The sequence below is a fragment of the Pyrus communis genome, chromosome 1, assembly GCF_041283825.1.
Source record: "Pyrus communis isolate YQ-2024b chromosome 1, ASM4128382v1, whole genome shotgun sequence".
In the NCBI taxonomy this organism is placed as follows: domain Eukaryota; kingdom Viridiplantae; phylum Streptophyta; class Magnoliopsida; order Rosales; family Rosaceae; genus Pyrus; species Pyrus communis.
The window spans coordinates 8251077-8266446 of record NC_142565.1 but is presented as its reverse complement, the minus strand read 5'-3'; the positions used below and the strand labels follow the sequence as shown (position 1 = coordinate 8266446).

The 15370-nt window shown below is 35.9% G+C and overlaps 2 protein-coding genes across 4 annotated transcripts; both read right to left on the bottom strand.

Moving 5' to 3' along the window:
• Positions 1-2183: 2183 nt before the first annotated feature.
• LOC137721560 (uncharacterized) lies at positions 2184-3507 on the bottom strand. The gene is made up of 2 exons (XM_068460657.2): positions 3274-3507; positions 2184-3170 (listed from the first exon to the last, which is right to left on the bottom strand). Exons 1-2 carry the CDS (start codon positions 3469-3471, stop codon positions 2496-2498), a joined length of 873 nt encoding a protein of 290 aa, XP_068316758.2. The 5' UTR covers positions 3472-3507; the 3' UTR covers positions 2184-2495.
• A 5804-nt stretch (positions 3508-9311) lies between these two features.
• On the bottom strand, positions 9312-12929 carry LOC137720921 (Shugoshin C terminus). Of its 3 annotated transcripts, none has more exons than XM_088695789.1 (13): positions 12540-12929; positions 11834-12009; positions 11698-11735; positions 11482-11590; positions 11357-11380; positions 11182-11250; positions 11059-11100; positions 10854-10956; positions 10717-10774; positions 10423-10626; positions 10132-10335; positions 9837-10040; positions 9312-9744 (listed from the first exon to the last, which is right to left on the bottom strand). In XM_088695789.1, the coding sequence occupies exons 1-13, from the start codon at positions 12583-12585 to the stop codon at positions 9456-9458; spliced, it is 1566 nt and encodes a 521-aa protein (XP_088551915.1). In that variant the 5' UTR covers positions 12586-12929; the 3' UTR covers positions 9312-9455. The 3 variants fall into 3 exon arrangements, with proteins under 3 accessions (XP_088551915.1, XP_088551916.1, XP_088551920.1); XM_088695790.1 differs by having other exon boundaries at positions 11488-11590; XM_088695794.1 differs by lacking the exon at positions 11059-11100.
• Positions 12930-15370: the final 2441 nt, after the last annotated feature.

Here is a 15370-nt window from a genome sequence, read left to right as displayed (position 1 = left end):
TATAACAAAATAGCACTAACTGGTGGTTTATATACAACTTACTATCATTTTAGAGTTCTCATTTCTTGTTTTAATTAAAATTAATATTTGCTATCAGTTTTATTTGTGCGTAATTGTTGACTCTAAAAATTACAAAGCCTACGTGGCGCGCATGCCGAGTAACTAATAAGCTAACTAGTCCTTCGGTTGAATGCGGGGCGTGCCAACTAGTCGGCCGAGCTCGGCCGAGGAGTAAAATTTGTTGATGTTGCGTTGAGCGCGTTGCCAACTTCTTTATCTTGCGATTGCGGCCGAGGAAGGAACAAATCTCGGCCTTTGGATTCTCAAGCCTGAAGACAAGGCTGCTAGTTCTGCGAAGTTCAATATCAAATTCGGCTCTTATGGTGCCGAATGTAGTAACCTGGTAACATCTCACTTTGCCCAAAAGGCTAATGAGATGACCTCTGCCAATAAGGATTCGAAAATCCTTCTCGACCGAGACTTGGATAGATAACCAGTCGGCCTCGATGCAGTGCTGTTTATCCAAACTGAAGGTGCTTCGAGAACGGCTGATTCTACGGCAACAGTGTTGTTTATCCAAACTGAAGATGTTCGCCGGTTGAAGATGTTCGCCGGTTGCCTTCACAGTGCTGTTTATCCAAACTGAAGATGTGTTGGCGAGAAAAAGAAAATAAAAAAAATCTCAAGATGTTTGAGAGGTTTTACGCAGGGCAGTTGTGTGTTGAATTGGAGGTCCCCTAAATGGTGTTCGCAACCTTGTATTTATAGAAGCAGATGTGTGGTGCGGCTTCACTTGTGTAGAATTTGATTTTAATTCAAACTCATCAGCTAGAATCTAGGTCAAAGAATTCTCAAGGTAAGCAACAACCTATCTTTTAGATGTCATCATTATCTCCTTACTTCATACAAACAATTAGCATGCATCAGCCAATTTGATAAGCTTCGGCACTGGAACCAAAGCATGCAGATAAGTAGCATGCAAGCCTATCCCTTAGGCATTCATTCCAACATGACTTGGCCATAAAAAAGGCACCGCCAAAAATCCCTCAAATTGTTTCCCTTTTTCATGTCGTCTTATCCATGCAAATCATTTGCAAATCAATTGCAAATCCTTCTCTGCCGTTATCACAAATCGTTGTTGATCATGATCACCATCATTGCACTATTTCACCTTTATCTGATACAGGTATTGATTAATCCATAGTATTGTCGCGTGAGTCATACCAAACATCTTAAACCCGTTTGAAATGTATTTCTGCAGGAAATATGATTTGCTTCTCCATTTATCTTTAAACAACCCGCTGGATATAGCCAATATTAAGCTTAGATAATCCTATATATATACACAAACACACACACACACATTAAGAGATAATATTATGATTAAAACCACAATATTATTCCTTAATAATAATTGAAAATTATCTTAACCACTTTATCATCCAACGGTCTAGAACCTTACCCATCTAACGGCCTTGATTGTATGGGCCGATAGCGTAAATTTGGGTCCAAACAGTAATTTTTTAAATTGATGTAAGAATAAATAAGAAATTTAACTTCAATTTTGAAGAGAAAATGTGAAACGTTGTTCAATGGACCATTACCCCTTCAAAACGTGTGGGACCAACTATTGTTAAATTTCTCACTGTGCATGTGAGTTCATGATGATCACATGGCTCATGATCAATGGTTTCAAACTAAAAAAGCAATGTCCATAAACATTATATTATTTCATCCTTTAATTTTATTGACTTGCTTCATTAGTCTAAACCAAACCCTCCAGTGGAGCAGTGAGCTTAGTTTCCTGCTAAAATTGTGCAGGCTATGAAGGTTTTCTTTATGAGAAAAGGTCTCAAGTATCAATATCATCACGATATGTTGTCGATATTTTTCCATTGTATCGATAGAAAATAATATTAATATAGCATAAATAAGTATTAATATGCGATTTGCTACAACAACAGTGTGACTTGAGAACATTGCTATCGTAATACTGTTATTTGAGATCATTTCTCATTCTCTCTTTCTATTTTTAATTGATCGGGGGCATTATGGCAGACACTCACAGTGAAGGTGAATGGTGGGCGTGCATGCTTCAGAAAAAGAAAAATCTCTGGGAGATTTATGATTATTTGTCACAATTATTACGCTACTTTTATGTAACAAGAAAAAAAGCAAAAAAGTGAGAAGAAATAGCACGAGTACTTTTTAATTGGAGGCTATAGCTCCCACTAATTTTACGTCGACTACAGAATTAGAACAACTAAATTCAGAGAACAGAAGATTGAATCCCTCTGAGTTAAAGACTAAAAACGAAATAGTTATTAGACGGATCTAAAGAAGCTATGAACTTTCATTTGTAAGACTCGTTTGAAAAATTCTAACTGATATGGATTGTAGCAATCCATTCCATGCTGCTGCCTTTGCATGTTTGACAGTATGAAAAGGATGTGCAGCCTTAGAAAATTATGTAACTAAAAAGCACAAAATGTTTGTCAATGGAGAACGGTCCTTTGGTGCTTGGTGTTGGGCGGAGAATCAGAACCAGAACCATCAGAGCTTACCAGACTTCTCTTGTTACTGAAACAACTAGTATTACTACTACTAATGCAAGAGTCTTGGTTTAGAAGTCGCCGTGGTGGAGGAGAAATGGCAACCGGTGGGATCTCAATGGACTTTAGTTGGGGAGGAGGGTGCTGCCACTGAGGCAACGGTCCAGCCAGGAAAAGGGTTTGAAGCAGAGGTCCGGCTTCAATCACTGCTTGAAGTAGCTTCCCTTTTTCCGGCAACGGCTTCTCAGCTCCCAATTTCAAAGCAGCCTGTGGCAGTGGCGGCGGTGATGACAATGGCGCCGGCGGCATCATAATAGGGTCTGCATTCGGAGATGGAACGATGATCTCGGAGTCAGAAGAGGCAAAGTGTTTGTTTGATCCATTATCCTCATTTTGTTGCTGCTGCTTTTGTAGCTCTTGTTGGAGCATGAGTTTGTCCAAAACTAGGGTTTGGCATTTTGCTTCTGCTTCATCTCTCTCTTGGAGGGCTTTGCTTAGGAGATCTTTGAGACGAGCAATTTCTTCTTCTCTTGTCGAAATCTTCTCTTTTGCTGATAAAATTGTCATCTCAAGCTCCAAAGTTGTGCACGAAAGAGAATGCTTTAGCTCTTCTATCCCCTGCAAAAATAAGAACATTACTTAGCCATGCCTATAAGAAAATAGAATTTGAGAAATTGAAAGCTGAAATAGTTATCAAACAAGCTCGAACGAGATCCGGTACCTCTTCCTGATAGAAGAATTCCCAGCTAAAGGGGCTGCACTGAACCTCCATTACTGGTAGTGTCGGTTGCTTACAAGTATGTAGTTTGGTTTCTAGTTCTTGTGATATATATGATGGACGTTGAACAAAACACTCAAGGCCAAAAGCATTTATAGAAGGTGAATTGCGCGCCGAGTGCATTTTCTGTACCCTACACATGCACACAAGGACTCAACTTTTGTAGGAATGTGAATGTGAATGTGAATTCTGCAGTTCGAGAGACCTTAAGTCTTCGTCAGCAGCACTTTTTGCCCGGCCGTAACTAAGCCGCATAGCATGTGCATATGTGAGTAACGTTGGAATTACCAGATTTGCTAATTACATTGTTGAACCCGCACTATATATTTATTGGTTACATTACTAATCAAATCATTCGATAAAATTGATTGATATTGATATTGATATGATATTTGGTAAAGAACCAGAACTTCTGGAATTATAAACGACAGACAAGTCATAAACCATTACCTTTGTGTTGGAGAATTTTCTTAGTCAGATAATATAAGTAAAAGAAAAAAGTCATATTCGAATAATTAAAGCCAATTTATCGACAACACTTTTCTCATTTATAATCTCAGGTCTTCTTTTTGATTCATACAAGGAGAATATTTTGTCTTTGTACGTATTTCATTTAGCCGCAACCCTTGCTCAAATTTAAATGTATTTTTTTTAGTACATCGATATTTTTATAATATGGAGATGAAGAGTTCGGTTGAGTCACACAATGGGTAACCTAATTTGGTATCGAATTCGTCATCCACGAGATTCGAACCTAAGACTTCTCACTTCTGAGCAAATTAATTGCTCTTCTCATACAGCTTCAATATCAATTGATGAGGCCGAAGCATATTTTTAACTCATGTGTCAAAAGGTATGCTAAAGCAGAGTTGGTAACCACGAAGAATTCGTCTGTGGATTAAGTCGCTTTCCAAACTTCTGCTCATATATATCCCACTAGACAACACTTGAGGTTAAAATTTTGAGTCTACTTATATTGGCAGTGGTGACCAGATCAAGAACAGTACAGAATCTTCATGGAATAGGATGTGTGATTTGTGGATAATTGCATGGATTTGAAATTACTTAAAAAATTAAAATCTTGCAGATGATGAATGAAAAATTATTGTATAATATTATGACACCACAAATATTATATTTTAACAAAGGCACGCAGTGTTCAAGTATCATATAATAACTCGTAAGAATGTTACGTACAAATGACAGCTCGATATTACTTATTAATGATTCATTACCTGACTTAACTTAACCTCCACCGTAATATCGTTGTATAAAAAGAAATTAGTGATGAACTCAAAATTGAAAACAACAATGACATGTATGAAGTTATGGTGTGTCCCAGAATTAAAATGAATTATTTTCTCCAACCACATGTCTGCAAAGATCTATGATACATATCTTGTTCATATAGTTCAACTAAAAGATTCAAGGAGCTGAACCAAAAGTAGTCTAAAAAATTAGACAATCCCAATTCATCAACTCATCATAATACAAATTGTTGGATTCTCCGGAAAATGGCAAAGGAGATAATGGTAGGGTTCTTGAAAAGAAACAATCCTCCTATTTGATCCATTGATTCAGATTTCGTAAGCTCGTCGTATTGGAAGAGTTTTCCAACACTGCCTTGCGCGTGGGTCCTCCTACATCTTACATTAGATGATGACTGAATCCACTCCGGACCTTAGTGTCCGGAGCTCATGAATCAGAAAATCTTAGTCACACAAATTGAATCCGATGATTTTTCATTAATTTATTTCATTGGCTCACTTTACACAAACCAATAACTCTGATTTCTTTTCTGCATAAATTAAAGGTTCAGATTTTTTTTTTTGATTCCTAAGTTCAGGACACTAAGTTACGGAGTGGATTTAATTCCATGATTGAAGAGTCCACATCTCCGATTCGTCATTTTTCATGGCTCACTTCTACCTTCACATGCACACACATGCACACACATGGAAAGTATATGGTATGTTCCACCAAAAATTAAACTATGAGAAACGTGGGCTCTCATTTTTGGTGCAATAAGAATGTGACACTCCATAAAAGATTTAAACATATGAATGCACTTCAGAGAAATACAAGACAATTATGAATCCTATTTTAGCAAAACAGAAAAATTGACACGACCAAAAGTGTGGAACATGGAATATTTTCAAATGTTGCGCTTTAGAGAAATATAAGACAATTATTAATTGTTTTTAAATGAAACAAAAAAATTGACACAATTAACATGAAGCGTGGCACGTGAAATATCTCAAATGTTTATTTATATACACCACATAAAATAACACAATCTAAGAATTTTGCATTTGAAAGATGAATTGAACTAAAGATTGTCGGTCGTGTTGATTGATCATGTAACTTGAATTGATATGTAGGAGCGTTCGAGACATTTTCTGTGTTAAACTTTGTTCTTATAGTGTCAATCCATTGATTTTTCCCTTTCAACAAATAGAGTTTGTAATTGTCCTATAACGTACATTTTCCCATCACTTTTTCTTAAATATTATGTTTCAACTAGTACAAATTTGAGTATCTTTCACTTTCTAAGTTGAATTTGTACGTAGAATTGTTAATGACACTTCAAACTTGTACGTAGAATTTGTACGTAGTTCTTCTCTATTCCTTAAGGGGAGAGATCTTCAATTTTTTTTTTTTTAAAGGATTAGTTGTGGGGCCAACACCATATCAAACTTGTAAGTGGCTCTTTATTACAGTGATGGAGATAAGTGTTGCCCTTGCACTACGACGTAGGTTCACGTCGGCTCTCCAATCTAACAAATCTATGGTTGACAACAAAAAAAAAAACGTCACATCAAATTTTAACAATCCGAACTATCTATTTTTTAAGTCATACCTCATAGATTATTCTTTCAAAATAAGAGTCAAATATAAATATTTGAGACATCTAATTAATTCAAAGAAATTGGTGATCACTATATTATAAGAAACATTAAAATTTCATCGTAATAATTAAATGAGCAAATGGTTTCGGATTGAATTAAATTTCTGCATAGATGATCTATGAATTGAGATTTACAAAATAAACAGTTCTGATCGTTGAAGTTAGATGTGGAATGAGTTTCGCAACTAATTCCTTTTTTTTTTTTTTCCAAAAAATAAGAATACCCTTTTTTGAAGGTCCTGTACATTTACATATCGAGAAAACCTACCATAACACGTGAAACTAGCTAAGGTTCAATTAAAATATGCATATTTGTTTAGCTTTTTCTCAACCTGGACTCACAATTCCAACTTTGAAGCATATTTTTTTGTTGTCAAAGACAAAAGACAAGCTTTTTCCTCAACTTGGTTTATTTACCTAGCTTTCTTCTTTCCCTATTTCGTTCGTGCAAGAACGCGGATTGGAGTTGTAAAGAATGATTTGATCATGATGTCAGAAAGAAAGAAAGAAATCACGAATCGACCTCTTTTGTCACTTGCGTCTCCTCTTTTGCATGTGAATACGTGATACACTCATATGCTCATTGGTGCTATGAGCCTTGTCAATGGCGAATAGACTTTCAAAATATAAGAGCATGTTTGGTATTCTACTTGAATTCAACTTTTTAAATTCTAAAATAATTTTCAAGTTTTGGGCCAAAATTTGTTTGGTAGAATTATTTTCAAAAGCTGAATCCAAGACTAACTCAAAAATATAATATATTCTTTAAAAACATAAAAAGTGAGTTTTTAGAGTTTTTAAACTTAAACTCACTCATTTCTTTTTTCTCCCTCCTCCCCTCTCACTTCAAATCTATCTCTCTCTTTTATTCTTTCTCTCTCACCCTTCTCTTTCTTTCTTTTTTTGCTTTTTTCGTCTCACCTCCAATCTGCCCTCTTCATTCTCTCGATTTTTTTTCTCACTCCTCTTCCTCTCTATCGCCTCTGGAACTCTCACTTTTTTCTCTTTCCTCCAATCATCTCTTACTTGCTTTCCTCCTCTATCCTCTTTCTCTCTCAGACCCCATCTTTTTTTATCTCTTTGTCCAGTTTAAGTTGTAAGATTTAGAATTTTTAAATCGCACACCAAACAAGTTTTTTAGTCTTAAAGAAAATTGTTTTCAAATTTTTTTTTTAAGAAATTATAAAAAAAATTTAAATAAGATACCAAACAAGTCCTAAGGGGCCTCCGAATTTTTTTAATCTAATATATAAAAGAGCATTCAATCTGAGTGTAACCGGAAAAAATTGTGCATAGTTAAACACGAAAACAAAAAAAATTAAGCTGGACCGACAATTACCTCTTTTCCAACCTTTCCATGTTTTTTTGGAAACAAAAAAAAAAAAAAAAAAAAAAAAAAAACTTCCCACTTTTCTGTTTTTTTTTATTTTTTTATTTTTTCTACCAATTTAATAATACTTTAGTGGCCCTTCAATTACAATTTAATTGATGATTTTGCAGCAAACAATGCATGAAGAACCATCTTTAAGTGAAGCTTCAATGTTGTACTTTTTAAAGGTTTAGTTCATTCGGTTTCGTAAAATTGAACTGATTATTGATTATTTAGTAATGCTTATTTTTATAGCTTTATCTGCTTATTATGTAATGATATTTGAAAATTGATATTTAGCGTAATCTGTAAAGTTTGTTTCAGTTTTAGTTATTGCTTATAGCATCAATATATTGTAAAAAAAAAAACTGGAAGACTATCTTAAAAAGACTTTCTTTATAAATTTCGCACAGAATCTCAAAATTTCAAAAACAATCCTGAGCCCTATCCTCACATTATCATAACTTCATCACATTAATTTATTCAAGATTAGTCAGATCAGAGTATCTGACATGTACAGACAAAAGAGAAGGGTAAAAAAATTCATAAAATCCCTAAGATTAATTGAACAATTGGTAGGAAAAAATCAACAAAAATCGTATTTTCAATGATCACAATACCTTTATAGAGAGAAAGAGAGAGAGAGTCGAGTTTTTGATACAATAGTAGGTAAAGAGGAATTAAACATAGAACATCAAATGCAATGGTAATACTCTTTAAAGCAAGTCCCTTAAAAAAAATACGCCAACATTCAACCTATTTAATGCATTTAGTGAATAGTGATAGACCCCAATGAACAGTAATAAGTCAAATGCATATTCACCCCTAAAAAAGTAGCCTAGTCAATTATATTAAAATATTATTATTTTTTTATAATAAAATAATAATTTTATTTTTAATTTCTAACGAGCAAGCAAGTAAACATCGAGCAACTATTTTGCTTTCTCATCTGCTTTCCATGGCTGCAATTGTTTCGCTCTCTTTCTCTTTAGATCCACATCAATACCACCACCACCACTGCCATCTCTTCTCCTCCACCCACCACTTCAAACCCCACCAAAACCTTCCCCTCACTCCCTCTACCTCCTCAACTATTCTCCCTACTTTCCCCAAATCAGACCGTTTCGCCTTCAAATCCTTCTCCTCCCCATCTCATTCTCCCACCACCGTTGCCGCCACCACCACAGTTGTTGATTCCACTACTACTGATTTCACCAACACCACCACCACTACCGATTCCGATACTACTATTTCAACAACTTCGTCATTTCTCGAATACCCTCTTAGAACAGGTAAGTTTCTGAGCAGTGAAGAACTCGAGCAGCTCAAACTCCTCAGGGATTTCAGGTACTACCAGGAATTGGAATATGGGTCAATGTGGGTTCTAGTGATGAGGCCAGAGGAGTTGGACATCACCGTCGGGTTGCTCACCAAATCATTCGTGGAGTCGATGCTTTTGCCTCCAATGCCACGTAGGTGTCAGATGGACCGGTCCATGCCTCTATCGATCCTAGGCTGGCCTGGAGACCAGCTTGGGCTGGGTGCCAGCCTATCTGCTGGGTTGGAGTGGATTGGCTGGGTGTTGGGCCAATAATTTGGCTGGATGCCGACCAAATGTTCCCCGGTGGAACTGCTCTTAACCACTTGAGCTATAAGCGGCTTTTGGGTATTTCAAGTTGAGTTTGTCAAATTTAGCCCATCATCTGCTGATGCTATTAACGGAAACTAGATTAGCATTAAACTTTACAAAGTTAATAGCTATTTCCTGAACCGAGAGTAATTTTACAAAACAACTACTTAATACCAAAAGGCACAACAATGTAGTTACTCTTCTGAGCATCAACCGACTCATTCTCTGCGCATCTTCACATTAACTGGAATTTCCTTGTATGACTGAATCCTCTGCGCTGCTCGGCGCAGTGGCCTGGCAGATGATTTTCGACATTCCTGGCCTTCAGATATGCGGTCAATGTATCCGCCATCCTCCTTTTTCACTGAAGAACAAGTCAAACCACTTTCATGAACCACATCGTCACTTAGAGAAGAGGCAAGGACTCTGTCATCGTTGATCTCAAACGATGCTCCAGTTGCTTCCCGTTCTTCAGTTTTAAACTTTGTGGACTGCCTTGCCAAACGTCTATTAGGAAACGATAAATCATTTGTAAATATAGTGAAAATCAACTGAAACATGTACCTGCTTAAGGAAATCAAAGTCAAACATAGACAAACCTTTTGTTGTCCGCCTTCTCTTTATCTTGGACTGCTTCAGTACCAGGATCCTCTTTTTCCGCCATTGAGCATGTCGGAGCACTTTCATGAGCAACATTATGACACAGAGGAGAGACGGGAAACTCTTCGCCATTGGTCTCAAACAACACTTCAGGTGCTTCCTGTTCTTCAGTTTTTAACCTTGCAGATTGCCTCGTAAAACACCTATTAAGTAACCATAAAGCAGCTGTAAGTAATGTGAAAACTACTGAAAACACGTACTTTCCCAAATCAATCAAACCGTGCACAAACAAACCTTTTGTTCTTGGCCTTCCCTTTAGGTTGGAGTTCTTCATTCGTAGGATCCTTTTTTTCCCCCAGTGAACATGTAGTCTCACTTTCATGAACCACATTGTCACATAGAGGAGAGACGGGAATTTTGTAACCATTGGTCTCAAACATTTCTTCATTTGCTTCCTGTTCTTCAGTTTTTAACCTTGCAGACTGCCTTGTAAAACGTCTATAAAAAAATCATACAGCAATTGTAAGTAATATGAAAACCTACTGAAAACATGTACTTGCACAAAGCAAACATACATGAACAAACCTTTTGTTGTTAGCCTTCTCGTTAGCTTGGACTGCTTTAATTGTAGGAGCCTCTTTGTCCACTAATGAAAATGCCGTCTCACTTTCATGAACCACATTATCGCATATAGGAGAGACGGGAATTTTTCCACCATTGGTCGCAAGCATTTCTTCAGTTGCTTCATGTTCTTCAGTTTTAAACCTTGCAGACTGCCTTCTCAAACGCCTATGAGGAAACCAAGGAGCACATATAAATAGAGTAAAAATCCACTGGAAACATGTATTTCATATAGCAATCAAACATACACAAACAAACCTTTTGTTGTCAGCCTTCACTTTAACTTCGACTGCTTCAACAGTATGAGAAGCCACAGCTGCATGCAAATTATATCTCAAGAATTAGCACAGAAACAATAGACCAGAAAAACAATGAGATGTCAATTTGGTATTTACGTGGGTTTTTTGGATGTCGTTCCCTTTTGGTAGTACAAGGCCCATCCTCATTATCTGCTTGCAAGGACTCCCCTGCTTCAACACACTTAGTTGAACCTTCTACCTATGGGTAGTGAAAAGAAATATGTAAAGAATACAAGAGTCCAACAAAACAGATCACTCCTTCAAAGTTTAATTAAGAAACCAGAAGTAATGCGCTAACTACCTGATTTTCTGTACTTTGGCACGTTACTCTTTTCACTCTCCCCTACGAGCACCCGGTTTACAGTTCAACAACTAAGTCTATAACATTACAAAGCAGATTAAAGTCTTAAGTAGTTATACTCACCTCAGTCTCCAGTTTTCTCACATTCAGCAAACCATTTTTGCATCCAATTTCATGCTGAAGTGCTTTTAGCTAATAGTAAAAGCAGAATGCTGTTAGTTCATACTTCAACACTTAATATAAAATAGAAAGTGAAATCATACACTATTCTGACTTCACCAGTCGAAACTTAACTTACCCTATCTTTACCTGAATTGAGTTCCTGCAAAATTGGAGTAGAAAGTCGATTTTATATTGGTTGATGAAATTACCAGGTATCGGGAAGATTAGAATAATCTACAGCTAAAATATGTAAAGAAATACCCCTACGATCTGGCTATTTGCTTGGGCAAGTTGCAAATTTTGTTGTTGTACTTTCTGCAGATTGATTCTCAACTTCTGTATCTCCACTCTGCTCAATTCTATGATTTTGCTACCAAATGGCATTAAGAAAACCGAAAAAGCAAGACTTGCCAAACCAGATTAGGAACATCAATGAGAGAAATACACAATGAGTAAAATAGATAGCCAAAAGGATACTTTCTGTCAGTAAGAAGTTTCATCAGTGTCCTATTTTCCTGTAAACACATTCAACAAACCCAAAATTAGCTAAACCAACTACATCATCAACATACTTAGACATATGAGATTAAGAGAGATACAACCGAGACTGTACCTTCTGAAGATTGTCAATATACTCTTTATTTGTATCTGAATCAAATTGCTGCTTCTCCTGTTGAACCGATGGTTTCGGCCACTGCTGCTGCAAGTTGCTAATATCAGCGAGCCTCTTCCGTGAGCTACTTCCAATCGACAATCCTTTAGAAATTTTCCCTCCTTTTGCCTTGTTGTCTGACATCCACACCAAACATTCTGTCATTTTCAGCAAAACCCAACCCCAAAAATCCCAATAACTAATTGGCTACCAAGTCTACCATCAAAACAAAGAAGATGTACACAAAAATTTCCAAATAACGGAATGCTCCTGCGGGTTGAATCGAATAGCTATACTGGTCAAAATTAAAAATTCCCCTTTTTTCCTACATTTCTCAGCAACCAAACAGAGCTTGAAACTAGTTATGCGTCTCAAATCCAACAAATTTCCACTATATCCTACACAAATGTTACCGGAGAAAACCTCGATAGCTAGCAATAACGAAATTTTCCAAACTTTAACGAACCCTAGCCCTATGAATCCCACACAAACAGCACCAGCATTCGTAATTGCAATTTGTCCCAAATTATGAAACCTCAAACATTAATTCTAAATCAAGAAATGAATTCATACAGAAAAATCAAACACTAGTTCATGAATAAACAGAAAAAATAGTAGACTATCGATTTCAAATGACCTAAAGAGAATCAAATTCTGTGAAATTTACCTCCGGCGGCGCCGTTCTCCGTATCGAGAATGATGAGACCTTCCATCGTGATACCCGAGCTGAAACCCTAACTTCTCTCTCTCGATCTCGATATCACTCTCTCTCCTCTCACTTTCTCTCTCTAAGATTTCATTGCTTCTGAGACTGTGAGATTAATGGAGGGAAAAACGCCGTCGTCGATCCGTACGTATTGGAAATTGAATAAGGAGTGAAACGGAAGGGACAGACGAAAGGGTAGATTCGTAAATATGCGAGGCTCGGGACACCTACGGCTTTCCAAAGCTAATCCCAGACCCGGAGCTATGGCTGATGGTAGCAATTAAATCTTATTGGGCCAACGGCCCAAAGCAAAGCCATTGGGCTAACCCAACTCCATTTGAGACCCAACATGGAAAAATGAGTGATATCCATCATCGTATGTATAGGTAATGTAGGAGAAATTCTAGGGTTCGACTGCCTGGTCACATCATCCGTCCGATTGACCTCACAACATAGCAGCATCATTTGTATTTGGTCTCATCCAACATCATATTGATCTCACGTAATTGAGTATGTTGTCTATACGAGCTGTCACACACAAGGACTCCTCGTGATGTAGGCATTGTTTAACGAAAATATATTAGAAAAAAATAAACGGGTTGTTTCTTGTCGAATTAACGGATTGTGAAAGGAATTGCTTGGATACATGATTTTGACTCTTGTGAGTCCTATGCATGATTATATATATTTCATAACCGTACATTTCTTCCTCGTTGGTTTAGAATCTTTTCCACTTCAAAGGGCCAACAAAATCATGCCACAAAATGCTTCCATTCCCTTCTTTTTTCCAACTTCAAATTTACACTAAGGGGGTGGGGGAGTTGGCTAAGCCTCACAATGGGTTAGCAATAATGTGATTCAAATTCGTCTTTAACAAGAATCGAATCTAATACCTCTCATTAACTAGTAAAGAGGAATATCACTAGACCGTGGTTCTAAGTGGCTCAAATTATTCTATTTAATTAGTAAGTTAATACATTTTGTTGTCTTTCTTAAATTTGAATTTTTGTGTTTCTATCTCTTGTTTAGGTTTTTTAACCAAAATAGTCATTGAGGTAGGCATAACTCCTCATTTTGGTTCCTGTGATTTAAAATCAATATAAGTAGTCCCTAAGATTGTATATCATTAATCATTTTGATCATTATGTAAAAAATCTCCATTAAATTGAAGAAATCACCCGTTTAAGTGGGGGGATTGATTGGACAAAAGTACCCTCAATTTAACAGATATTTTATACAAAATGATTGACAGTAGAAAATTTCAAAGAACAATTCTATCGATTTTAAATCCCAAAAATAATTAAACCTGACAAAACCCTAACCCTTGCTTTTATGTGAAGGAAAACTTTTACGATGAGTCATGCAAAATAGCGAAAGCATATAAACCCGCCTAATTTTTCGTCAGATTTCTTTATCTTTACTTAATGGATCGTACTTTTTCTCCCATAAAAACAAATACAAGTAGATAAAGCACAATACTTTTGATCCCAATCGCAACTTGCATCATCTCTTTAACTGATGGAAACCCTAACTGTATTCATACATGAATTAGACATTATATATTAACCTGCAGTTGGAGTATGTTTCAAGGTATCGATAAGCTTTATCGTTGCTAATTCTAATATAGAAGATAGAAGTTAAACCGTCACATCTGATAATTAAAAGAGTTGATATGTACATATTATATACATTGTTTAATGATAAGACTTACTCAATTTTTGTTGTTGTTTTCACATTGTGTGATAGTAATAGAGAGGAAGTACATCATCCGCGATGAGGAAAAGTGGATGAAGGATGGTGAGAGAGATATACAAGAAAAAACGGACATAATTACTACTAAAAACCAAAAACTATTTTAAGTCGTTTGCATTTCCAAAATTGTGTTCTCTTTCATTTCTCCTTATTTCTTCCTTTCTCTCCAATCTTTGTTTTTCGTCCCTCTATTTGCCTATATACTTTCCTCATACCTCAAACACAAAAAAATAAAATCAAAACTTAAAAAACAAAATAATCATCAAACAAAATCGTATTTTCAACTTCTTAAGGATCATTTTGTGGAATTGTATTGGGATTATTATGACATTATGAAAAGTATAATTATCTTGAGCATTTTTTTATGAGTATTATGAACATGTTTCTTATATTAATGCACCACTTTGAAGACAATAACACCATGAGCATTTGTTAAATTATTAATTTGTTAGAGAAAATAAAAATGGTAGTACATGCTTCAAGAAAAGGCTAATTTAGCAACTTATGAAGACAATAACACCATATATTTTCTCATGCATAGAAATGAGAGGGCAAAATAAAATTGAGGATAGGAATTAGTGGGAAAAAATAGAGGGAAAGTTTTATTTATTTTTTATTTATTTTCACTTTTTTAATCATTTTTAAGAGTGAAATGACTTAACTACCCTCACATGTTATGCACATGGTCTCACTTAACAGAAATATAGATGAAATATATGAAAAATTAACGGTAGGGGCAAATTGGCTAAAAAACTTAGTTTGAGTCCTTAATTTTCCAATAGAAAAGTTCAGGAGGAAATCAAAAGCTAGGTGAAAGTTCAGAGGGTTAATTGCCAGTTTACTCTAACCGAAATGCAATCAGGTGCCATTTACCTATCAATAATTAGTGGCCCTACGATGATGACATGCTTTTAATAATCAACGACTATGAGTTTAGATAATCTTCAAAATTTGCATTTGTCTTGTCACCATTTATATGCATCGTAGGAAGTCAACATTTACTGCTAAATTTCAAAAAACTCTATATGTTACGAATTATA

What these genes read in the sequence shown, in the direction of transcription:
- LOC137721560 (XM_068460657.2), bottom strand. Translation starts at nt 3,471, where the DNA reads ATGTGTAGGGTACAGAAAATGCACTCGGCGCGCAATTCACCTTCTATA. An exon ending in AATTCTTCTATCAGGAAGAG is followed by an intron (nt 3,171 to 3,273) that starts GTACCGGATCTC and finishes TTATTTTTGCAG; the next exon opens with GGGATAGAAGAGCTAAAGCA.
- LOC137720921 (XM_088695789.1), bottom strand. Translation starts at nt 12,585, where the DNA reads ATGGAAGGTCTCATCATTCTCGATACGGAGAACGGCGCCGCCGGAG. An exon ending in GGAGAACGGCGCCGCCGGAG is followed by an intron (nt 12,010 to 12,539) that starts GTAAATTTCACA and finishes TGTGGATGTCAG; the next exon opens with ACAACAAGGCAAAAGGAGGG. An exon ending in GGGAAGGCCAAGAACAAAAG is followed by an intron (nt 10,041 to 10,131) that starts GTTTGTTTGTGC and finishes GTTACTTAATAG; the next exon opens with GTGTTTTACGAGGCAATCTG.